Source organism: Stenella coeruleoalba, assembly GCF_951394435.1.
Source record: "Stenella coeruleoalba genome assembly, chromosome: 17".
NCBI lineage: Eukaryota > Metazoa > Chordata > Mammalia > Artiodactyla > Delphinidae > Stenella > Stenella coeruleoalba.
In genome coordinates this window covers 32041744-32067241 of record NC_137163.1, presented here as the reverse complement: position 1 = coordinate 32067241, position 25498 = coordinate 32041744, and the positions used below count along the sequence as shown (strand labels likewise).

The 25498-nt window shown below is 37.8% G+C and overlaps 1 protein-coding gene across 44 annotated transcripts in view; it reads left to right on the top strand.

Annotated features, from left to right (window-relative positions):
* Window positions 1-25498, top strand: part of RIMS2 (regulating synaptic membrane exocytosis 2) — a gene marked incomplete at its 5' end in the record, with an annotated part of 603587 nt that overhangs the window by 567974 nt on the left and 10115 nt on the right. Inside the window, one exon of one of the 44 annotated variants that reach the window (XM_079901310.1) lies at window positions 11067-11208. The exons of the other annotated variants lie outside the window; for them this stretch is intronic. Within the exon in view, the coding sequence (XP_079757436.1) occupies window positions 11067-11208 (142 nt within the window). Of the gene's footprint in view, window positions 1-11066; window positions 11209-25498 lie in introns of those variants that run through there. 44 annotated transcript variants of the gene reach the window in all.

Genomic DNA, 25498 nt, shown 5'->3' with positions numbered 1-25498 from the left:
GGAATTGACTAACCTTTACATAGTTCTCTTTAAACTGCAATATGAGAAGCAAGGAGGAAAGGATCTATTTAAAATTGCAGAATACTTTCTGTAGTGGATATCACTATGGCAAAACAAGAAAAACCACAATGGAGAAAGATGCTCAGTGATTTTTAGAGTAAATAAGAGAAACTGGACACCACACAGAAGTCTTAATGGGTAATAAGGAAATCCATTTAATATGAAGAAGTAAATATAATCTTAGAGGGAGGTCATGCTGTGTGTTTGTGTTTTATGTAATTGCAGTGATAGCAGGGTAGTAACATGATCCCATATATATTTTTAAAAGATAATTCTGGCTGCTTTATGAATAATATCTTGAGGGTAAGAGTGAAAGCAGCTTGGAATAGGGTTAGAGAAATGGATAGATATGAGATCTATTTTAGAAGTAGAATCAATAGAGTCTGATGATGATTGGATGAGAGAGGCATACAGTATGGGAAAATAAGGAATAAAAGAGGTTGTTCAAATTCCTGGTTTGAGCAACCATTTGGCTGATGATGTCATTTATTAAGAGAAAAGATAAGAAAAGAAGTAGATTTCTGTGGGAAAGAAATCAAGAGTGTAGTTTGAGAGGTCTGTGAGATATTCTGGTGGTGATGTCAAATAGATGGTTATCAGCTCTGAAACTCAAATAAGAGGTCTGCACTCAATAATAAATTTGAGTGAATTCAAATGGTTTTTAAAACTGGAAATGGAGCTGATCATATAGGGGGAAAGTATAATGAGAGAAGGTGGTCCAGGTTGTGTTAAAGATGTTAAAGGTAGAAATTTGATAGAAGAGATGAAGTCAGCCACAGGGGTTGATGAAGAGATGCCAGAGAAATGGGAGGAAAACTCTAAGAATGTGATCCAATGGAAGTCAAGAGAAGATAATGCTTTCAGACCAGAGAGTGGTCAACTCTGTAGAATGCTGCTCAGGGAGCCAGTAAGATGAGGACTTGAAAGTCCCACTGGACATGACAACATGGTGGTCATTTTGGACCTTCTAAAGAGCAGATTTATTTTCAATTTATTATATTTTTGTTGGTTTATTCTTTCTGAGTCATTTTATGCCTCTACAATTTAATGCCTCTCTGAGTGTGTGTGTAATAACCAAAGTAATTTTTCTTCAGATTTCCCCTTTAGTTCTATTTTCCTGTTGAATACTGTGCTTTTCCAAACTTGTATTTTAGAAATGTTAGTCCTATAATTTTTAAAATTAATGTCTCATGATCTTGAAAGTGTGGCATTATTATAATCCAAACAGGAATACTTAAGCTGTCTTTGTTTTGCTTTGGTGCTCATATTTTAAATGCTTTTGAGCTGCATACACATGTTCCAAATACATGCTAGTGCACATTATCTCTTTATTTTTAATTACATAGCATTACTTGATCTGTTTCCTTAGCTTTTCTCTATTTATCAGTTGAAATAGTAATAAATGAGTAAAAGTAATAGATTTAATCGATGGTCAGTTAATTAGTAAATGATACAGTTTACTACTTCTGCTGCTTAGCACTGTGCGTGGACATGGTGGCATTCAGTAAATATTTATTTAATATTGTTCAATAACAAATGTTTGGATGGTCAATTAGTTCTACTAGGCTGACAATCAGTTGTCTTTGTTAAACACTTTCAGTAGATTACCTTTTGATAGGAATATATTCATTGACCCTTTACATATATTTTTTATGAACAATTTTTCAATGTGCAGAAATGTAAAAAAGGTTTAAACCCATAGTTTAACTGTCTAGGCTTCATCAGATCCTATCACTAATGGATGTGTAACCTTTTATCTTCCTTATACTTTAGCACGTAAGAAATGGGGAATAGCACTGACAGGTTACATAGAGATGTTTTAGACATGAATGTAGAGATTTTGAAAAAATACTTGAGAGAAAGTCATTGTATAAAACAAAAGTATTATGCATTAGACTGACATAATATCTAAAAACATGGGAAAAACTAAACCACGGGAAATAAATGTCAGAAGCTGAGCGTTTGGAACTGTATGTGGAGTTTTCAGTAGACCAAAGTAATTGTTTTCTGTTTCTTGCACTGTCCCTTAAAATTGGAATAAATTATTTTCAATTGTAGTAGAAGATGTTAGTAAGCTCAAGGAGTGTGTAAGGGCTTGCTCCCTCTAGAATGACTCTGAAAGAATGAATTCTAATAGGTGTTTAACGTGAAACATTAAAATTCTAAGCAGTGGTCCACAAATGCAAGACAAACAATGAATGGAGGCCGGTACAGATAAGAAATTTACAGGAGAAGTTTTTTTTTTTGCGGTATGCGGGCCTTTCACTGTTGTGGCCTCTCCCGTTGCGGAGCACAGGTTCCGGACGCGCAGGCTCAGCGGCCATGGCTCACGGGCCCAGCCGCTCCGCGGCATGTGGGATCTTCCCGGACCGGGGCACGAACCCGTTTCCCCTCCATTGGCAGGCGGACTCTTAACCACTGCGCCACCAGGGAAGCCCAGGAAAAGTTTTTATAGAGATTCTTATAATATTGTTGACATAACTGTCAATACTTGTTTCGTTGGCATTATTTTTTTTAAACCGGCACACACACAGAACATTATAGAAAATATAATTTGGAGAATTTTTCTTATAGTTATTGTGATCATTATAGTGAGAAATCCATGTTGATAATAGATTCTCATAGAGTTATTTAGTCTCCAGTGCTGTTTTACATTTTTCTTAATGGACTCCACTATGGAAAAAAACTATGATCTTCCTCACAAAAACTTGTATTAAAAGGAGTACTGTAATGTATGGACACAAAGAGGAACTTCAGTTATAGGGGGACATTTCCATCCCATCATCTAGGTCAAAAGTTCAACCACAGAGTGGTGTAAGCAAAGGAGACATGGTGGTTTGGTAAATCCGGGGTAATCACGGGATCCGAGTAATAATGAACGAGGTTGAGAGTAAAGTTGGGATAAGACTGTGGATGGAGGTGGGACTCAGATCTAAGAGTAAGGAGGTGAGTGGAGCTCTAGTTCTGCAAGGATGGGGGCAAACTGTGTCTTACAAGGTTGACAAAGGGCTTGTTCACTCGTGCTATGACTTCTCATTGACTCCTGAACTCTAGTGCTCTCTGACAAGCACCTTCTAAGTGGCTGTAGAAACCAGAAAACGTACCCTTTGTCAGCTGATCTTAGCCTATAATCTGAAGTTGAGAATAAAAATGAATTATTTTAATAAATGAAATTAGAAATAGAACCAAAAATGTTACATTGGTTTAAAATTGCAGTCACTTTGAATTGTGATAAAATATGTAACAATTACATTTTTTAAGGTCACTGTCCTTGTAAAGTGTCTTTCAGTGTTTATTCAGTTGCAGTACAAGATTTATTAAGATATAAAGTTTGTATTTTTGCCTCACCCAGAGAACCCCTGAAATGCTGCCTTCATAGTGTGAAATACACTATTATTTGAAATGAAATTAATAGTTTATAACAGTGAGTTGTGAAGCAATGACTTTCTTCTAGATGTTAGATCAAATGCCAGATAATCACAAAAAAATAAGTAACAGAACCAAAAATAAAGGAACTCAGAAATTCTACACCACAGTTTTTCTCTGTCCAAATGCTGGCTACACTGCAAATAAACATTTCTGGAAAAGCTTTTTGAATGGTGTGGCCAAATTTAAGTATGTATATATATACAGTTGCATATTTAGTTATTTTTTAGGCTGTGAATCGAGACTTCTGGCTCCTCCCTAAATGTCTTTTCCCAGTTTGGTGTCAAGTATGGGAAAGGAGGCTGGGATTTGAAACACTACTCTGTTAGGCTGAGTTGCAGAAGGAGTTGCCAAGCAGAAGAATCCAAGTTATAAAGCAGTGGTCGGGGAGAAGCATTACAGAATATCCCCATAACTAGAACACATACTGATTTGCCTTTTTATAATTACTTGCGTTTCTTAGAGATTTTTTGTATGACACCACAAATTTACCTCTTACTGAGACTGTTTTCTCTGGGAAATAAACCTCTGTCTTCTTAGACCTGAGCTTCTCATCTTATTGTGGGAGGATAAATAAAGCATATTAGATGGAACCATTTTGAATTGAATTTTAGGAGGGAAACATGTTTAATCTGTATTGCTGTTTCCTATTATGAAGTTTCATATCAACACGACAGATGAACTGTTACTTTAAAGGCGTCTTTAACACAGAGTACCTTAAGTGGGTGTCAGCTGATAATGAGTTGCTTAGTTTGGTTCCTAAGTCGGCCACTTTGCACACAATCTTAACTGTTTACCAAAGGTACTGAGCTCTGAATAGAACTTCCTTCAGTCAGCAATTCACTTATGCCCAATCTAGGTGATGTTTGACCTGGATCTGTATACCATGAATGTTTTTCCTGGGCTTTTTATTTTTGCAATATACTATTTAAAATCCTGCAATTTTTAATGCTTTGAGAGAATCCTCATTCTTTTTTACTGCCTTTGATTTTTAACAACTTTAAATAACTTTGTTATAAATTTTATGCCTTGATATATAATGAAAAATAATTAAGGTGCCTGCAATTTAAAAGTCAGCCAGACAATTAAGCCAAATTTGTGTGAAAAATGTTGTTTTCTATTTTTATATCAGCATGGTATCAAGCAGTTTAAACAGTGTATAACCATTTATATACAACAAACATATGATTCAGTTAAACTAAATGGTAATCAGAAGTCTTTTATGCTGTGTATGTTGAAGTGAATACATGAAGCTTTAGCCAGTAAAGAAAAAGAAGAAACAGTGACAAGTAGGAATTAGACTTAATTGTAATTAAGAGAATCCCTCTATTTTCCATGCAAACCTAATATTATTCTCATCACACTGTGGTGTAAGGAATAAATGAGTAATGAGTAAATGAGTAGTGAATGAATAAATTAATAATGAATGAATAAAGCAGTTTAAATGAACGCACTTTTTATAACTATTGTATAGTTACTGGCATTGGTACCTGAAATGTATATCTAATTTTTAAACCTTGCTGTGTATTTGGGCAGAATGTTTACACTCACAAAATTGTGATGCTATTGATCTCATAGTGATATGAGAAGTTGCTAGGTGATGTTCATCTAGAATCCCAAGGCATTTATAAATAGAAGAGATGTTTCTTCTTTTCTCTCAAATGTTTGAGAATGTTACATGAAGACTGTGTAAATTTATCACAAAGCCAGAGCACTGGCTGGAATAGTGGAAGAGAATATTGGAGCCGGAAGTTTCTCAAACTTGGAAACCATCCTTGCCATGATCACTGTCCTAAAGGACTCTGAGAGTTGGGTTTTTTAATTTAATTTTTATTTATTATTATTTATTTTTATTTTATTTTTATTTTATATTGGAGCCTAGTTGATTTACAATGTTGTGTTAGTTTCAGGTGTACAGCAAAGTGATTCAGTTATACATATACATATATATCTATTCTTTTCAAATTCTTGTCCCATATAGGTTATTTCAGAGTATTGACTAGAGTTCGCTGAGCTATACAATAGGTCCTTGTTGACTATCTATTTTATATAATAGTATGTATAGGTTAATCCTAACCTCCTAATTTATCCCTCCCCCAACCTTTCCCCTTTGGTAACACTGAATTGGTTTTCTAAGTCCATGAGTCTGTTTCTGTTTTGTAAATAAGTTCATTTGTATCACTTTTTAGATTCCACATATAACTGATATCATATGATATTTATCTTTCTCTGTCTGACTTACTTCACTTAGTATGATAATCTCTAGGTCCATCCATGCTGCTGCAAATGGCATTATTTCATTCTTTTTTATGGCTGAGCAATATTCCATTGTGTATATGTACCACATCTATCCATTCCTCTGTCAATGGACATTTAGGTCGCTCCTATGTCTTGGCTATTGTAAATAGTGCTGCAATGAACATTGGGGTGCATATATCTTTGAATTATGGTTTTCTCCAAATATATGCCCAGGAGTGGGATTGCTGGGTCATATGGTAGCTCTATTTTTAGTTTTTTAAGGAACCTCCAGACTGTTCTCCATAGTGGCTGCACCAATTTACATTGCCACTAACAGTGTTGGAGGGTTCCCTTTCTCCACACCCTCTCCAGCATTTATTACTTGTAGACTTTTTGACGATGGCCATTCTGACTGGTGTGAGGTAGTGATACCTCACTGTAGTTTTGATTTGCATTTCTCTAATATTTAGCAATGCTGATCATCTTTTCATGTGCTTTTTGGCCATCTGTATGTCTTCTTTAGAGAAGTGTCTATTTAGATCTTCTGCCTATTTTTTGATTGTGTTGTTTGGTTTTTTGATATTGAACTGCATGAGCTGTTTGTATATTTTGGAGATTAATCCCTTGTTGGTCACATTGTTTGCAAGTATTTTGAGAGTTGGTTTTGAATAAAACAAACCAAAATATATCCACAAATATTTCTATTTAGTATAGAATTATTTGCTGTAGGGCGGAATAATCCAAAGTGGCAAAGGTAATTGACATCAATTGTGAAGACTGAGGTAGAGGTGAATTCCTATATTATCAAGAGCAAATGTGTATCAAGAAGAAAGAGGTTAATTCAGTCTGCAGTGTTGCTTTATAGCCTATCCTGAGCAATTCCTATCTCTTTTAGCAACCAGCCATTTCTGGGTTGACTGGATACACTAAATAGTGACAATGGAGTAGCAATAAGAGTCCTTTTTCTATCTCTTTTTTGCATATCCACTTCTAGGCCTTATTATTTGTTTGTTCCAATACTTCCCAAAAGGACTTACTTCGTCTTTCCTTCTCTTTATTAGTAGTAGTTTGCATTCTCATCATCATCACCTACATCATTTCTAGCATAGAAAAGGGCAAGGCTGCCAAAGGCATGAGTATGTTCCCAGCTGAACTAATCCATGGTCTAGACACTACGTAACTACTTCACAAAATAACCTTTTTATGCATTCACATCAGTGACCAAGCCTCTATTTCAAGAATAAACTAATTTAACATACTTTAAAATTTTGGTGATTTACTTTGGCGAGGAAACTATTACAAAAACTGATACATAAATGACATGTAACTTTCTAGCCCTGTTAAGAATTGATGAACTGAAATACATATATGGCTATGTAATATTAATATGTTTTGATTAAAAGGGCAAATATAGATTTAACATTGGTATATAGTTAGAATAAACATTATGGCTTTTAAATATATTTTTTCAATATTTATTTTATTTTGAACCAAATAATTTACTACATAGTTCATATTATATCTATCATCTATGTTTTGCATGTGTTTCATCTGTGCTTATGTATATGGTATGAGACACCTGTGATACAGTGTATAGGGCACTGAACCTGAAATCAGAAAATCAGTGGCTCTGCCACTTTCTAATTAAACAAGTCATTTAATATTATTGAGTCTTTATTAGCTCATCTGTAAAGAAGAAATAATGATGACACTCTCAGGATTGATGTAAGAATTAAGTGGCATAATTGGTGTGATATGTTTCATATTCATCAAATAGAATGCTATGACTTTTTTATGCAAGTTATATCAATCTATATATCTTTTCTTCAAAAATATGATTTTCTCGTACAGTAGTGGAATCTTGTTTCAAGGCCAGAATTTGCATTTAGAAAGCGATTAGTATGTATATTTGTGAGTCACTTTTTCTGATTATTTTGGATGAGTAAGAAAGTTATAAATATATTATAAATAATTTGAATACTAGACTATAATTGTTCTGGAATTACACTGTGTTTTATATAATGAAACTATATAGTAGCCCATCATTTGAAAACTACATCCAAAGCCATTTGAATGTACTTTCTGGTATGGAGGAAATGACACTTCCTATCTTTTATCAGTAGTTTCTTTTTTATATAAATTTTTAAATTCCTTTAGGGTTGGTAGTTCCTATATCAGAATGGGATAAGGAATAGTAAATCAACTTTTAAAATATATGTAAACCAGAAATATTATTTATATAATATTTATTATATAGGAAAACAATTGAGCATAGGACAAAAAAAAGTGGAATTGTAAGTTTTCTCAGTAAGTTCAGTATATTCCACAGGTTATCATTCAAGACTAGAAGTCTCTTGGCCATTACTGTGGTTGTGTGCCAATAGTCTTCTTTTTCTTTGAAGCTTTCTTCCCTGAAATAAGGTGATTTTCCTCTTTAGTACTTCCTGTTTCTCTTTGTGTCATTCTTTTATCACTTATCTATAACTCTCAAATCCCAGCTCTAGGAAAAAATATCAAAAAGCTTCCCAGGACAACTTTGTTCTGAAACTGCAAGAGAGAAGTGATGCTCATGAAGAAACAGATGCATCTGGGCTATTCCAGACTAACCTCTTCCTGGTGCATAAAGTCAGGTTATTAACATAGAGAAGGCAGGGCCCAAGCAACTTGAGTGTGACCGCTGATTGAGTTCTCAGATTCCCTGTCCCCATGCAGTCACTAGTAGAAACCCAAGATAATTCCCTTCCTAAGTGACTTTCAACTATCATTATGATGTCCCTGGGTGCCAAAATCAAACTTTTCCACCCTTGACCAATTTATTTTCCTAGGATTTTCCCACTTAGTCCCTCTTCCTTGAAACGTTTCTCTTGATCACAACTTAGTACACACATGTGAACATACACAGACACGCAGGGGTGCATACATATTCATGAAACAATACTGCAATTGATACAATAACTACACGGGCTACACTCTAATATTTTATTTCATTTTATTTTTTAGAATGCTGATCATTCTAATGATGTTATTTTCGTGACTCACTAAAAATTTGTGACCCACAGTTATAAAAAATACATCAGATGACTTAGATGACTTACAATAGTCCTTTCAGTTTCCAAAATTCTATGATTCTCTTTATTCTTAGAATGAAAGTTTCATTTAATGAAAACATTTCTATTCTCTGAATAAAAGCAATATGGTATGAAAAATTACTCATAGAGTTCCTGGTTTTATCAGTGTCTATTGAAATGCGGGTATTTTAGGAAGGTGAATAATGAATAGGAAATTGAACTAAGAGAGAATTTTAGGAATATTAATGAGAAACGACAAAAGCCTATCAGAAAAACAGAAGCGAGAAACCTGGATGATCCTAAGTCTAAGCAACCAAAAGCTGTTATTATGTTAGAGCACTCTTATTCGAAAGTTTCCTAATTTTTAGAAAGATTTGGGAGGATTATTACTTGAGTGCGTTGTTTTGTACTTCCTAAATTGTGATGTGCTATGGCCAAAGCTGTTAACATACCTAGAAGGCTCTGTGTGATCTGTCCCCTTCTCTGCCTCTTATCTCTCTGACCTCCTTTCCTTCCTACTCACTCCACTCCAGCTACCCTGGCCTCTTTGCTGTTCCAGGGACACACCAGGACATCATATCTTAGGGCCTTTGCACTGCAGGCTCTCTTTGCCTCAAACTAACTCTCTTCCTCACATATCCGAATGGCTTACTTCCTCAACTTCTTCATACATCTATTCAGATGTTGCCTTGTCAATGATACCTACCCTGACAGCTCTTGTTTAAATCGCAGACTGTCCCATACCCCTTAACTTTATTTTTTGCCATTTTCATTTATCTCCCTTTTAACACTATATAATTTACTGATTTACTGTGTCTTTCTCCCCCTACTAGAATGTAAGTTCCATGAGAGCAGAGATTTTTATCTGCTTTGATCACTATATGTCCTAGGTGTTTACAAAGGTACCTGACATACACTGGGAGCTCAATTACTATTAATTGAATGAATATTTGTATTTCCCAGTACATCAAGCAAAGAACTTGTTCATATATAGTACTCAGTAAATATTTATTGTATGAAAGAACCATTTTAGATTGTATAATTTACATTTTACAGAACACTTTTGAAATCCCCTAAAACACACAGCCAACAATCAAGCTATGACATGGTTAGGACTGGAATCATTGTGCCCTACCTTCCCACCTGCCTAGATAGGGAAATTGAGAGGTCTAGTGACTTGTCTAAAGTTACAAAAAGTAGGACAGTCTTCTGACTTATGCTAAAATAGACTTACGGTTGCTTTATGTTCTGGGATAGAGATTTGCAGTTTGCAGAATGTGATGCTATTTCACTTATAAACTGTTTTGTTTGTGGTATGTCTGTGTTGCTTCCAAATTTATGTTAAGAGGATGTTACCTGTTATTTAGATGCTAAAGCCTTACAGTGTTCATTGTCATTCTTAGCAACAATAGGTAGCAGATTATCTAATCAGGAGGAAAAAAAAGCATTAAAAATTCACCAGATTAAAGCAAAATTGATAAACATCACAGTACTTTTTTAGTGTTGGTTCTTTTTCAGGCTCTTGATATTTTTTAAATCTTTTTTACCTTCCGTTGACTTTTTAATCTTTTTAAAAAAGAAGGTAAACGAGAACGCTTTAATTCTAGGTTTTCATGGGACCTGTTAAAAATTGGGGAGGCTTTGTTTTATGATTTGGAGAAAATTATTTCCTATCTATGCTTGAGGAACGTTAACAAATTTTAAGCGAGACTAAGTGACTACCAAAATTTGCCTGAGATAGTTCCCATCTGTGATGCCTAACGTATTGCGTCTCATTAACGACCATTCCCTGGTGTTAATCACGCGAGGAAAGGGAAAAAACGGAAACAGCAGGAGCTCCTCGGGGCTCAGAGTTGCCCAGAGCCTGAGGAGCGCGCTCCGGAGCTGCCAGCCCGCCTCCCCGTCCGGCTGCTGATTGGCGGGGACCTCAGCATCAGCAACATCTCCCTGCGAGGGGAGGGCGGCCAGACCGACTCGCAGCCGCAGCCTCCGGGCACCTCAGCTCCCTCCTGGCGAGACCTCGGACTTCCACAGCGAGCAGCCGCGTCCCCGCTCGCCACCGCCCGGATCCCCACCTCGTACCCCTCCCCAGAAGAGTGGAGGCCCCGGCAGCCAGGAAGGCCACGACTGGTCCGGACCGGGTTAGGGAGGCAGGGGCCAGTACCCCAGGGTCCCGCGGCAGCACCCCGGCCCCCGAAGCGCTGCGGTCGCCGCGCCTCAGCCGCCAAGACGCCTCGTATCTTGTACCGCGGGAAAAGCGGGTCTTCGTCCAAGATGGGCCGGCAGGGCTTGGGGGGCGCCGGCGCCGCGGGGCGCTCCATGCAGCGCTCCCAGAGCCGGAGCAGCCTCTCCGCCTCCTTCGAGGCGCTGGCCGGCTACTTTCCCTGCATGAACTCCCTGGAAGAGGAAGAAGGAGGTGAGCCTGTAGTTATTGTGTCTGTCTGTGTACATCTCGCATCTCGGAAAGTCGGTGGTTGGAGGGTTGACAGGGTTGGAGAACTCCAGGTAGCAGTGTCCCTACCCCCTCGTCTCTGGGGGACTGTGGAGCAGGAGACCCCCCAGAGCGCCAGCTGAGCCTAGGAGAAGTTCTGTTGATTGGTGATTTGGGGAACTCCACAGGCGCTGACTGGGAAGAGGCTTTCCTAATGAAGTTGAGTTAAACAGTGCTTGGCAGTTGGATGAGGATGGAGACAGGTGGGAGGCAAGGCGGCCCCGTTGGGTGCACCCAACTGTTTTGTTTTCGTTTACTCCCGCAGTCTTGGTATTCGCTTATGATTTCGAGGACAGAAATAATCAAAACTTAAAGGGAAAAGCAGCAGCAAAACTTTGAAACAGGAATCCCCGCCTGTGAACACTTAAGGTCCAAATGAGGGGAAAGAGTGATACAATGGGCAGGTCAAAGGTTGATAGTACTGAAGGAGGCTGGTTTGTGCTGTGGGCCTTTGGAACTTCGTTGGCAGGCACACTTTGAATCTCACCATTGGTTGTTTGTCTCTGGTGTTTGAGTGATGTCATTATAATTAAGCTAATGAGAAAAACGGCGAAGGGGACTCAAACTTTTCACCAAGAGACTTCAAGTCCTTTATAAAGTTTTCAAAACATTACGTTTTCTTTGTGAAGAACTTTCCTATAAGATTTAACAACTAATGCTAAAAACATAATTTGTAAATCAAAGTAAGAATTGACTGCTAAATAATAGCATCCCAACGTTTGAAATGCTGTTTATTAATTTATTGATAAGCTAGTTGCAAACTGTGTTCATCTTTGCACGCACATATATCCAGAGTGGGTTGGTTATCATCATCATGTTACCTCTATTATTGTATATATCATTGTATAGAATAGGATTTATTTTGCTTTTATTCTGTGACAATCAATGACCTCTTGCTAGGAAATCTGTAGTGACCCCTGATTTAGAAGAAACTACCTGCTCTGAGAACAGGTAGAAATATTTTTTTCCCCTATTTTTCCCAGTGGAAGGCAGGGAGGAGGAAGATGGCTGATTAATAATATGTCTGAAAAGTGTTCTTTAAGATAATTCACTAGTTAGAGCTATCCAGGTTTCTTCTAGCTTATTGTTGCAATATCAGTTTGCACTAGATCAGTACAGGTTTAATGGTAGGGTACTTCTCTATATAAATGTGACTTTTAATTTTCATACTAATCTTTTGCTGTTCTTGTTTGTACATTTACAGTTTGCTCGTTTTCTGCTATTAAATGTTTAACATTTCAGGAAATGTAAGCAAGTCAAGATATTAGAAAATCAAATTGGGTAAATGAATGATCATAATTGTAGCTAAAACTTTCAGTATCAGCTATTATCCAGGCACTATTCTAAGAACCTGACATGCACTTAGTCTTTTAGGCCCATAACAACCTTACGAGACAGTGCTTTTATTATCTCCAGTTAACAAAGGAGGAAACTGAGGCAGAGAAATTCAGAAACTTGCTCAAGGTCCCCAAGATAGTAGGTAATAGAGTTAGCGTAGGAACCCAGGCAGTCAACAACACAATCTGTGCACCCAACCCAAGCTATATTTATTATTTGCATATACTTGGCCACAGTCACATACCTAGTAAGTGGTGAAACTAGAACTCAAAGCCAGGTGTGCCTAAAAATACGTATTTAGATAAAACACATTATTATACACTCATTTCTCAATTTTTAGTTTTTACACCAAGTCTTCAGCCCTGACTTTGCTTCAGTTGAACTACCATCATTCTTTCTTAAGTTGTAGCTAGAGGTAATTGGATTTACAAAATGCCATCCTAAAAGCCTTTTTGAGACAAGAAAAACTTATGTAAATGTGAAATTTTTTCAAAATTTAAAGTACATTGACTTAACCTTGGCTCATACAGACTAATCCCAAAGGAAATTCCTACATCTACACATGGGAAATTGGAACAGATTTCTGTCCTATAATACGGTTTCTTGAGTCGCCAAGACAAAATGAAGCCAAAGTAAGTAACTAGAGAGGAGGCATTCTCCATAAAATAGAGGTCTTTCCACTGGGGTGTAGTCATTTTACAGCCAAGAGAAGAAATCCTAACTTTCTTCTTTGATTTTGCTATACTCCTACCACCCTTGAAAATCCTGAGATTTTTGAGGGTATTTCAACATACCCTGCAGAGTTATAAAAGTTAGAAATCACTGGCCTGGAGCAGTGCTTCTCTGCAATTATTTTCTCTTGAGACACCCACACAGGACACATAAAGTTCATGTGGATAACATACTCTCATAAGCTTACTCAGGACTATGTTATTATAGTCATAACTGTGAAACCCATCCTAATTTATAAAGAAAACCCATCACAACAGATGATTGTCACACTGGTTGAGAACAGCTTTTCTAAAGAGAGCAGTGGTCTACCAACCAGTGTGATTTGACTGAAGTAACTGATCAGTTCAGTAAGTCAATCTCATTTTACAGCTTCTCTCTCTCACTCTCACACACTCTCTCTCTTTTTTTTTTTTTTTTTTGTCTTTTCAGATACAGTGCAATAGCTAACTAATCTCAAATGTACCCTGCCTTCCAGTTCCATATGCTCATTTTATTCTTGGACAGCACATCCAGGCATTACCATTCTACACAAGAAGTGCTGAGAAATTTATTGAGAGACCATATTCTTTTCACTCATTCATTCATGCAGAAATATTTATTGGGGCTCTGAGATGTGTTAGTCGCTATGCTAGTCCCTGAATTAGCTGAATATGCTCCCTACCTTCTTAGAGCTCACAGTCTAATGGAGATAGATATTAATAGGAAGAACTATGTAATTAAAACTGTGACAGGGCTTAGGAGGGTGAAGTACAGAGCGCAATAAGAGATGATACAAAAACCTAATTGAGGAGTTAGAGAAGGGTAGGTACCCTGAGACAGTGAGGGTTAAACAGTGATAGCTCTCATTGCCTCCTGCACACTTTTGAAAGCAATTTGCCCAGAGTCCACGGCCAGTAAGTGGGGGAGCTGAGATCAAAACCCATAATCTGGCTCCAAAGTTTAAAATCCCATCTACTCTGTGTATTGTTTCTTCGTTATTATCCTGCATTTTCTTGTAATATGCTGTGTTTTGCAAATCAAGTACAATAATAATAGTTACCATTTATTGAGCACCTTCTCTGTGCCGTATACCTTTGATTTCATGATGATTCTTCAAGGAGATTATCATTTTCATTTTATATATGCGAAAACTGAGATTTAGAGAAATTAAACAACTTGGCCACAGGTTATAATCTCAGTGGGGCTGACTTAAGCGAGGAGGAAAGAGACATTCGTATAAGCAAAATAAGTTAAGATTGTTGACTGGTCTTTGTAGCATCTCTTTTGTTTGCTTGTAGTTCTTTTTTATTTTACTTTACTTTTTGTTCTTTATCTCGGGATATATTCCAGATAACTGTTCTCCAAATCTCTGGGTAATTTTTTTTTTCAAGTAAAAGTAAGGATAGTAGCACCTACATGTTCTTTAACTGTTTATAAATTATGTTTATTTATCATTGAGCCCTCTGAGATAAGTATTAGCTTCACTATATAAAGTACTTGGCCCCAACATTGAATCCACCTCCCTAATATAGAATATTACTGTATGTAGAATTTTTAAACATGACAGATAATTCTAAGAGAGAAGGAACCATTGAAATGGTTACCATTCTTAGCAGGAGGAGCAAGCCTCCCACCGACAGATCCAAGGGCGAATGGTATGGTCATATAATGTAGGGAAATTGCACACATCCTAATATTTGTAGATCTGGTTTCTCAAGCTATCTTAAAGTGACTTGTGTTTCTGGGCTAGTGATTCTTGTTCAGTAATGTACATATAATATGTGATGAATTTGATTTGCTTGATTTGATGGCCTTCCTTCTTTAAAATATGGCTTGGCAATTATACAGAAGAGATCCTATCATCTTAAGGTTATTTAACTGAATAAATTAACTTATTTAATTTCTTTTACATGCCACTATCTTGAAAATTAAGTTACAGGAAAATCATCTAAGAAACAAGAATTGTTTAAAAATCACCAGAAAAACTGAGGAAAGTATCTTTACAGGTGATAGTGAAGCTATGAGGAATTAATATAAAAGGAACTAAACAGACTGTTACCGGAAGACCTAGTTAACTATCCCCCACTCCTTAAGAGGCTACTACGTTATCTTATTCTAATCCTTTTGTAAATAATACACTTAATTCTCTTTTAATTTAATTTTTATTTTTTATTGAAGTATAGTTGATTTACAATGTTGTGTTAATTTCTGCTGTACAGCAAAGTGGTTCAGTTATACATATATACATTCTTTTTTATATTCTTTCCCATTATGGTTTATCACAGGATATTGAATATAGCTCCCTGTGCACTTAATTCTTAATAAACAGTCCCATTTGATTAAAATGGAGCTTAACACTTTGCCCATGCTTCACTGGAATAAAAAATTCTCCATACACTTAAATATAATCCTCCTAAGTACAGACATCATGTCTAGCACAGTAGGTATTCAGTAAGTGTCTATTAATAACAACAGTAAAAGAATAACAGTATATAGTTCTACCATTCTTTTCAAGCTGAATATCAATGTAACTGACTGCTAGCCATCATATTTATACTATTTTAAAATTATAACATGTGATCTAGACTTACTAAAATTCAGTGATCATAGTTTTTGTACATTTTCACAATGCCAATATTGGGGACAGGACATGGATAATAATAGTCCAAATACGTGTCTTTTCTTAGGGGATATTATTTTTCCTAGATTATGATTGGTTATGTATAATAAATCATTTCTTATACGAGTCCACATCATATTCAACAATAGCAAAATTTTTATATTAGATTCTAGGTCGATAAAGTGAAGCAAAATATTTTGGAATTTGAAAGGATAAATCAAAGAACAGTTCCACTCAGAATGCTTATCAGATATTACATTTTTAATCTAAGATTCAGAATCTTTCACTGCCAAGTGTCCAAATATACCCTTAAAGTAATTTAAATTTAATACAAAAGTCAAGTTAAACCCCAATTTGCTATCATCCTTCAGCAGGTTCACTAAATTCAAAAAACTAGAAATGGGGACAAACTTTCCTATGAAGACATCTTGTGTATAATGACATAAAAGAAACCCACTAGTAAGTTTCACTAGCTGTAATGGCAGCTTCCAGTTGCTGCCAAGGACTATGGTTAAGTGCTCTCTGCTGGTCTTCATTGACCATTATTATTGACCAGAAAAGATGGTTCTGTATATTTGTTCTATCTCATGTTGTAATGGTATTTGATTGGAGAGGAGGGGATTTACCTAATGCCATGTATATACAATACTATTTGACCACTTGAAGAAAAGCTAACACAAAAATGATAAGTTCTACTTTTAAAGTATCAGTTCTTTTTTTCTTAAATTAATTAATCTATTTATTTTTGGCTGCATTAGGTCTTTGTTGCTGTGCGCAGGCTTTCTCTAGTTGCGGTGAGCGGGGGCTACTCTGTTGCCGTGCGCGGGCTTCTCGTTGCGGTGGCTTCTCTTGTTGTGGAGCACAGGCTCCAGGCATGCAGGCTTCAGCAGTTGCAGCATGCGAGCTCAGTAGTTATGACTTACGGGTTCTAGAGCACAGGCTCAGTAGTTGTGGCGCACAGGCTTAGTTGCTCCACAGCATGTGGGATCTTCCCGGACCAAGGCCCAAACCTGTGCCCCCTGCATTGGCAGGCGGATTCTTAACCACTGCACCACCAGGGAAGTCCCTGCAGTATCATTTCTTAAGGTTTAGATTTTGCCTAATGAGACTGAAATGAAAGGGTCATTTCTTTTAGCTATTCCAGTGATCAGTTGTTCTCTTATTATTCCTGTAAGCCGAGGGCCAGGAAAGTAACATACATCAGTGAAGTAGGCCAGATATAATACAAAAGGGAAAATGCAGGAACTCTGAAGATCTGGAGAAAGCTTGTCCATCCAAAAAGGAATGGTGAATACTCAGTTCTAGCTAATTGATGCCAAATTGAATATCAGCCCGGGGTTGGCAAATTTATTCTTCTCTTTTCCCTAAGAGAAGCTATAAATCTGAATGTTTACTTAAAGCCTTTAAATTTTAAAATGTTAGTGCCTAAGTGAAAAACTTTAAACACTATTAATTGAACCCACATACCTACTGACCAGGTGTGGATTAAATGTGTGCCACCAGTTGGCACCTTCTGCCAAGGAAATGGTTCCTTCCCAGATTTTTTCAGTTCTTTTTCTTCCTTCCCATCCTCATTATCACCTTGATATCATTAGTCCTTGATAATTTAGGACTGAATTAGTCCATCTTTGAAATCATTTTCAGTTGAAGAAAAAGCTAACACAAAAATGATAATATCAGGGCTTCCCAGGTGGCGCAGTGGTTGAGAGTCCGCCTGCCGATGCAGGGGACACAGGTTCGTGCCCCGGTCCGGGAAGATCCCACATGCCATGGAGCGGCTGGGCCCGTCAGCCATGGCCGCTGAGCCTCTGCGTCCAGAGCCTATGCTCCACAACGGGAGAGGCCACAACAGTGAGAGGCCTGCGTACCGCAAAAAAAAAAAAAAAAGATACTATCAGTTCTACTTTTAAAGTATCATTTTTTTTAAATTTATTTATTTTTTTATTTTTGGCTGCGTTCGGTCTTCGTTGCTGTGCATGGGCTTTCTGCAGTTGCGGCGAGCGGGGGCTACTCTTCGTTGCGGTGCGTGGGCTTCTTATTGCTGTGGCTTCTCTTGTTGAGGAACATGGGATCTAGGCGTGTGGGCTTCAGTAGTTGCAACACGGAGGCTCAGTAGTTGTGGCTCGTGGGCTCTAGAGTGCAGGCTCCGTAGTTGTACCCTATGGGCTTAGTTGCTCCACAGCATGTGGGATCTTCCCAGACCAGGGATCAAACGTGTGTCCCCTGCATTGGCATGCAGATTCTTAACCACTGCGCCACCAGGGAAGTCCCCATCATCTTGATCTTGACACTACTGTCTCCAAAAACTTCAGTAGATTCCCATCTCCTACTAAATAAAACCTTTAGCCTAACATTCAAAGTCTTTCACAATCTGGTTCTTACATTCAGTTTAGCTTCCCTACCTTCCAAAGCCCTTTAGGAGCCCAGTGAATCAGTAGAACTAAGCTTTTTTGCTCTTTATCTCTAAATTCAGTAGCTTCAGATTCAAAGTTTGGGGCGGTGGTGTCTGATCAGCAGAACCTCAGCCATTTACTCACGTCGTAATTGCCAGGCAGATTGGAAAAATGACAGCTGACAATTTTAGCTTCTACAGTTAAAGGATGGGTTATTTCTCATACATAGGAAGAGGGTTCAAATGCTGGTGAGCCAAAAACCCTAACAAATATCCATCTAATATATAATTACCATTGCGGGGGGGAAACGTTAAGCTCAGCCTAATAACCTATTTTTAAGTCTTTAAAAATACTGGCTTGCTATTTGGTCTTTGCTCAATAAGGTAAAGTATATGTGGCTCTCTTAATTTTAACTTTTCCTGCAGATTTGGCCACCCGAAATATCTGTGGACATTTTTATTTTGCATATAGAACATAGTCAGTCCCTCCCCCAGAAAGACAACCTTAAAATGTCATCCATATACCATGCAGATTGAAATCTAGGATCTTTGAGTGATGTATGGTCCTCTCCTTCATATCCACATGTGCCTTTTCAGGTTATAGTGACCTGTAAACCTAAAGACGCAGTATCTGCCTCCAGTACATCCAATTTAAGTGGTAAAGCAGCAGCAGGATAACCAAAATAAAAATTTTCATCCACGGGAATTTTCCCACTTGGAGGGAATGGCGAAGATTGAGAGTAGAATACATCTCTTGGTTTACTCATCTGGGACCCTGGGTTCTGTTTTCTGGAAAGTGTTTCTTTGTCCTTTATTCTTTATGGCCACAAAGGTTTGCATAGAAGAGGGGGTTTCATAGTTTTCATAGCCCACTTCTTCCTAGTGCAGATTAGGAAAAAAGTAGGAGTTACCTTAGGGGTTGAACAGGCTTTTTTTTTAATTTTTTATTTTTTGGCCATGCTGCACAGCTCCCCAACCAGGGATTGAACCCAGGCCCACAGCAATGAAAGCCTGGAGTTCTAACCACTGGACAGCCAGGGAATCCCTAAACAGGCTTTTGTAAATGGGCTAGTAATTATTTTTTTCTATACAGATCGTTCAAAAATTCAGGAGGCTGTTTGATTCCAGCCAGTTTCAAGTGTGAGTGACTCCAACCAAACACCTCATTGGACAAAGATTTTAAGCCTCGAGATTCTGTTCTTTTAGTTTCCACCCTCTGTGCCCTGCCTACTCCCTTTGTTCTCAATGGCAACCACCTTGATATCATCTGAAATCTGTGGGTTTGTGTGGGAAAGCAACCCCTTAATCCAGTTTGGCCAGCAGGCTCTCCCCATTTCTATGGCAAGGCCCCACTGTTTTGTTTTTTTTGTTTGGTTTTTTTTTTTTTTTGCTGTGCGCGGGCCTCTCACTTTGTGGCCTCTCCCATTGCGGAGCACAGGCTCCGGACGCGCAGGCTCAGCAGCCATGGCTCACGGGCCCAGCCGCTCCGCGGCATGTGGGATCCTCCCGGACCGGGACACAAACCCGCGTCCCCTGCATCGGCAGGCGGACTCAACCACTGCACCACCAGGGAAGCCCCTCACTTTTTTATATATAGTTTTCTTCCTGCAAGTTTAGGATAATTTCACATTATTCCAGTCATTTTTCAAAGAAGGATTTGTATAGCATTTTACAGTTTTCAAAACTTTTTCACAGAGCTTACAGTATCTGGTCCTTGTTTATCAGTACTCATTAAATACCACTACATTTCATATATTCTATGACATAGGCTAAGTCTGACCTCAAGTTTGCACAAAAGAACTCTGAGCTTTGGAAAGGGAGTTACCTGCCCAGAGTTTGCTAATGATCGAATAAAGACTTGAACTCATATCATCTGATTCTAAAATGGCATGCTCTTCTCACTACAAAAATGCTGCCTCAAAATAGCTAACTTGAGAGTTAAGAAGAGGTTCGTGATATTTCATGTCCATTTTTGAGAGAGAAACAGGCACAAATATCAGTGGGTTGATGCGTGACCAAGGACAGATGTCAGTTAAAAAAAAGCCAAAAAGCAGGGGGAACAATTTTCTAAATAATTTCATTTGCCATAATAGCAATGTCAGGTAGTAGGAACAAAAAAGTACCATAAAAAAGACAACCCCCAAAAGAGTACAGTGAGAGCTATAATTTCTTATATTTAAATGTGTTAAGAATACCAAGATGAGGGACTTCCCTGGTGGTCCAGTGGTTAAGACTCCACACTTCCATTGCAGGGGGTGTAGGTTCAATCCCTGGTCGGGGAACTAAGATCCCACATGCCATGCAGTGTGGCCAAAAATAAATAGTCACTAAGTTTGGGGTGGTTTGTTATTAAAAAGAAAAACAAACAAACAAAAAAACACCAAAATGATAAGCCTGAACTTTTATGGAAAAATATTAGAGTGGTCTTACTGCAAAAGAGTCATAAGCTTGGTTTTATTTCTTGCTAAAATAAGGATTAATAATTATTAACGATAGTAACAAGTAATAACAACAGGAGCAGAGTGTTCTAATTTCTGGGGTAGTCTCCTTCTCTTGTAAGGAGCCACCAAATTGTTTTCCAGAGTGGCTGTACCAGTTTGCACTGAATGAGAGTTCCTGTTGCTCCACATCCTCACCGGCATTTGGTGTTGTCAGTGTTCTAAATTTTGACCATTCTCATAGGTGTGTACTGGTATCCCATTGTTTTAATTTGCATTTCCGTGATGACATATGATGTAGAGCACCTTTTCATATGATTATTTGCCACCTATGTACTATCTTATTTGGTGAGGTATCTGTTAGGGTGTTTGGCCCATCTTATAATCAGGTTGTCTGTTTTCTTATTGTTGAGTTTTAAGAGTTCTTTGTATATTTTGGATAACAGTCCGTTATTGGATATGTCTTCTGCAAATATTTTCTTCCAGCCTGTGGCTTATCTTCTCATTCTCCTGGCAGGAGTTTTTGCAGGGCAGAACTTCTTAATTTTAATGAAGCCCAGCTTATCGATTCTGTATTTCATGGATCATGCTGTTGGTGTTGTATCTAAAAAGTCATCACCATACTCAAGGTCATCTAGATTTTCCAGAAGTGTTATAGTTTTACATTTAGGTCTGTGATTCATTTTGAGTTAATTTTTGTGAAGGGTTTAAGGTCTGTATCTAGATTCTTTTTTTTCTTTCTTTTTTTTTTTTGCATGTGAATATCCAGTTGTTCCAGCACCATTTGTTGAAGAGACTGTCTCTGCTCCATTGTATTGCCTTTGCTCCTTTGTCAAATATCAGTTGACTGTTTTTATGTGGGTCTATTTCTGGGTTCTATATTTCTGTTCCATTGATCTACTTGTCTATTCTTAAACCAGTACCACTGTCCTGATTACTGTAGCTTTATAGTAACTCTTGAAGTTGGGTAGTATCAATCTTCCAACTTTATTCTTCTCCTTCAATATTGTGTTGGTGATTCTGGGTCTTTTGCCTCTCCATTTAAACTTTATAATCGGTTTGTCAATATCTACAAAATAACTTGCTGGCATTTTGATCGGGATTGCATTGAATCTATAGATCAAGTTGGGAAGACCTGACATATCAACAATATTGAGTCTTCCTATCCATGAATATGGAATAGCTCTCCATTTATTTAGTTCTTCTTTGATTTTATTCATCAGAGTTTTGTAGTTTTCCTCATATAGGTCTTGTACATATTTTGTTAGATTTATACCTAAGTAGTTCATATTTTGGATGCTAATGTAAATGATATTGTGTTTTTAATTTCAAATTCCACCTGTTCATGCTGGCATATAGGAAAGCAATTGACTTTTGTATATTAACCTTCTATTTGGCAACCTTGCTGTAATCACTTACTAGTTCCAGGAGTTTTTATGTCGATTCTTTCAGATTTTCTACATAGACAATCATGCTGCCTGTGAACAAAGAGAGTTTTCTTTCTTTCTTCTCAATCTCAATACCTTTTATTTCCTTTTATTGTTTTATTGCATTAGCTAGAACTTTCGGTATGATGTTAAAAGGAGTGGTAAAAAGGAAAATTCTTGCTTTGTATCTGATCTTGGTGGGAAAGCTTCAAGTTTCTCACTATTAAGTATGATGTTAGCTGTAAGTTTTTTGTAGATATTCTTTATCAAGTTGAGGAAGCCCTTCTCTATTCCTACTTTGCTGAGAGTTTATATGATGAATAGGTGTTGGATTTTGTTGAATGCTTTTTCTGCACCTGTTGATACCATCATGTGATTTTTCTTTTCTAGCCTGTTGATGGGTTGCATTACATTAGTTGACTTTTGAAAGTTGAAACAGCATGGCATAACTGGGATAAATCCCATTTCATCATGGTGTGTAATTCTTTTTATACATTGTTGGATGTGAAGCTTCTACCCTAAAGTTACACAGACCAGTTTTGCTCACATTTCATTGGCCAAGCAAGTCACATGACCGCACTGAACTTCATAAATGAGGGAAATGTGAATATATTTAGACAGCCCTAATGTCTACCGTAATTGTGACCTCTACCTGTAGCTCACTTACTACTTCATAATAGCTGTGACAAAGCTGTTGGAATGAATGGATTTGTGTTAAACTCTGAAACAATTTTGGAAATCAACTGTTAATTTCTATTTATTTTAATTGTAAATGCCAATCCTGGATTAGCCCAAAAGAGATTGTCAGATATTTGTCCGTATTTTGTTTAAACTTTCTGAGATTTGAATTATGTTTATTATAGTAAGAAGCCCCGACAAACATAAGTACACAAGCTTTTATACACAACTACAGTAATCTACTCATGAGTGTCCCCATATTGAGGTCTTGCAGGACCAAATAGGTAAATAAGTCAACCTCTTTATGTCCAGATGTAATATCTGCTGATGGGAAGTCATTTTTCAGAATCTACCAACCTGTCTTCAGCCTGTTTCCATAAATCACTTCCCATATTAACATCAAGAAAATCTTGAGTCTAAAGTGAGTCTGTCTGCAAAAGGGGATGAGACTTTCCAGGTGAGAGCAAGCGGGAATGGGTTCTGTGGACCCAAGATTTGGAAAGAGGTCGCCCTGACATTAAGTTAGGCATTTAATTGTGAGTCTCATCTTGGGGCTTAGGAGAGTTTTCCAATCAGTAGCAGAGAGGACCTTTTTTTTTTTTTAACCTCTTTATTGGAGTATAATTGCTTTACAATGGTGTGTTAGTTTCTGCTTTATAACAAAGTGAATCAGTTATACATATACATATGTTCCCATATCTCTTCCCTCTTGCGTCTCCCTCCCTCCCACCCTCCCTATCCCACCCCTCTAGGTGGTCACAAAGCACCGAGCTGATCTCCCTGTGCTATGCAGCTGCTTCCCACTAGCTATCTATTTTACATTTGGAGGACTTTTTGATTTTTGTTGTCAAGTCACTCAAAGGGTTTCGTGGGTTTCAGCATTGTTACAGGAAACTGACACTTTGGTTGTTTATTTACTCAAGTGGCTTTCTTTGAATTTAGAGGGTGCCAAGCAAATGAGTCATCAGACTAAGTAGAGCAGAATAACAAGGACACCTCCTGTGTTGCTTTATGCTCCTGATCTTTTGTAATTCAAAAGTTGATTTTTACCTACAGGCACCTTCTCCAAATATACTTCGGCTTAAAATACCACACCAGAATGAGTGGTTTAAGAACTCCGCAACAACGTAATCTGGGCCTTAGTTTTGTCGTTTGCTACCTGAGTATTTTTAAACATCTTTATACACACACACATATCATATATATAAATATATGATATGTATGTAGTGTATATATGTATATGTACTTTTTAAAATATATACTTTTTCTTATCATCGCTGTTGAGTTCTTACAGATAATTTCAGTTGTTCTACTCCTGTGGTCACAACAGGTTATTTTTATAGATCTCCCATTAAAAAAATAATCTAAAGAATTACCTGTTGTTGCTTGATAATTATCACAAATTTTTACCAGCTTAAAACAACACCCATTTATTAGTTCACAGTTCTGTAGGACACTTGTCTGGCAGGCCATGACTGGGATCCTGCTTAGGGTATTGCATGGCTGAAATCAGGGTGTAGGCTGGGCTGAGTTCTTGTCCGGAGGCTCTGGGGGAAAGTCAGCTTCCAGGATCATTCAGGCTGTTGGAAGAATCCAGTTTTTTGCTGCCTGTCAGCTAGGCATTGCTGACGGCTGCTCTCAGGTCCTTCCCACATGGTCCCCTCCATCCTCAAGCCAGGAAAGGTACACCAAATCCTTCTTGTGTTTCAGATCTCCCTGATTGACTTTTCTGGAACCAGCCAGAGAAAGCACTCTGCTTTTAAAGTTTTCATGTGGATGTGTTAGGCCCACCGAGATAATCTTTCTATCTTTAGGTCAACTGGTTAGTAACCTTAATTATGTTTGCAAAATCCCTCTTGCCATGTAAAGTAACATAGTCATGGGGGCCATCTTACAATTCTGCCTACTATACTTTATATAGGCATTCTGTTATATAGATTCAGTTTTTAGGTTGAATAACAGGACAGCATTCAAAACATTAAATGTGAATCACCATAATGAATTATATTTAGGTTAAATTACTTTTATTGTGAATGTGATGCAAAGGATTTGTGGTATTGAAAAATACATACTTTAAAATAGATAGCTAGTGGGAAGCAGCCATATAGCATAGGGAGATCAGCTCCGTGCTTTGTGTCCACCTAGAGGGGTGAGGTAGGGAGGGTGGGAGGGAGATGCAAGAGGGAGGAGATATGGGGATATGTGTATATGTATAGCTGACTCACTTTGTTATAAAGCAGAAACTAACAGACCATTGAAAAGCAATTGTACTCCAATAAAGATGTTAAAAAAAAAGAAAAATACATAGTTTTTAAATAAGTCTATAAATATATCAGATAAAAGTACATTTAAAAGACATATTTTAAAAAGCTATTATAGGGCTTCCCTGGTGGCACAGTGGTTGAGAGTCCGCCTGCCGATGCAGGGGACACGGGTTCGTGCCCCGGTCCGGGAGGATCCCACATGCCGCGGAGCGGCTGGGCCCGTGAGCCATGGCCGCTGAGCCTGCGTGTCTGGAGCCTGTGCTCCGCAATGGGAGAGGCCACAACAGTGAGAGGCCCGCGTACCGGGAAAAAAAAAAATCTATTATAAATGCTCAGCATATGCCTAG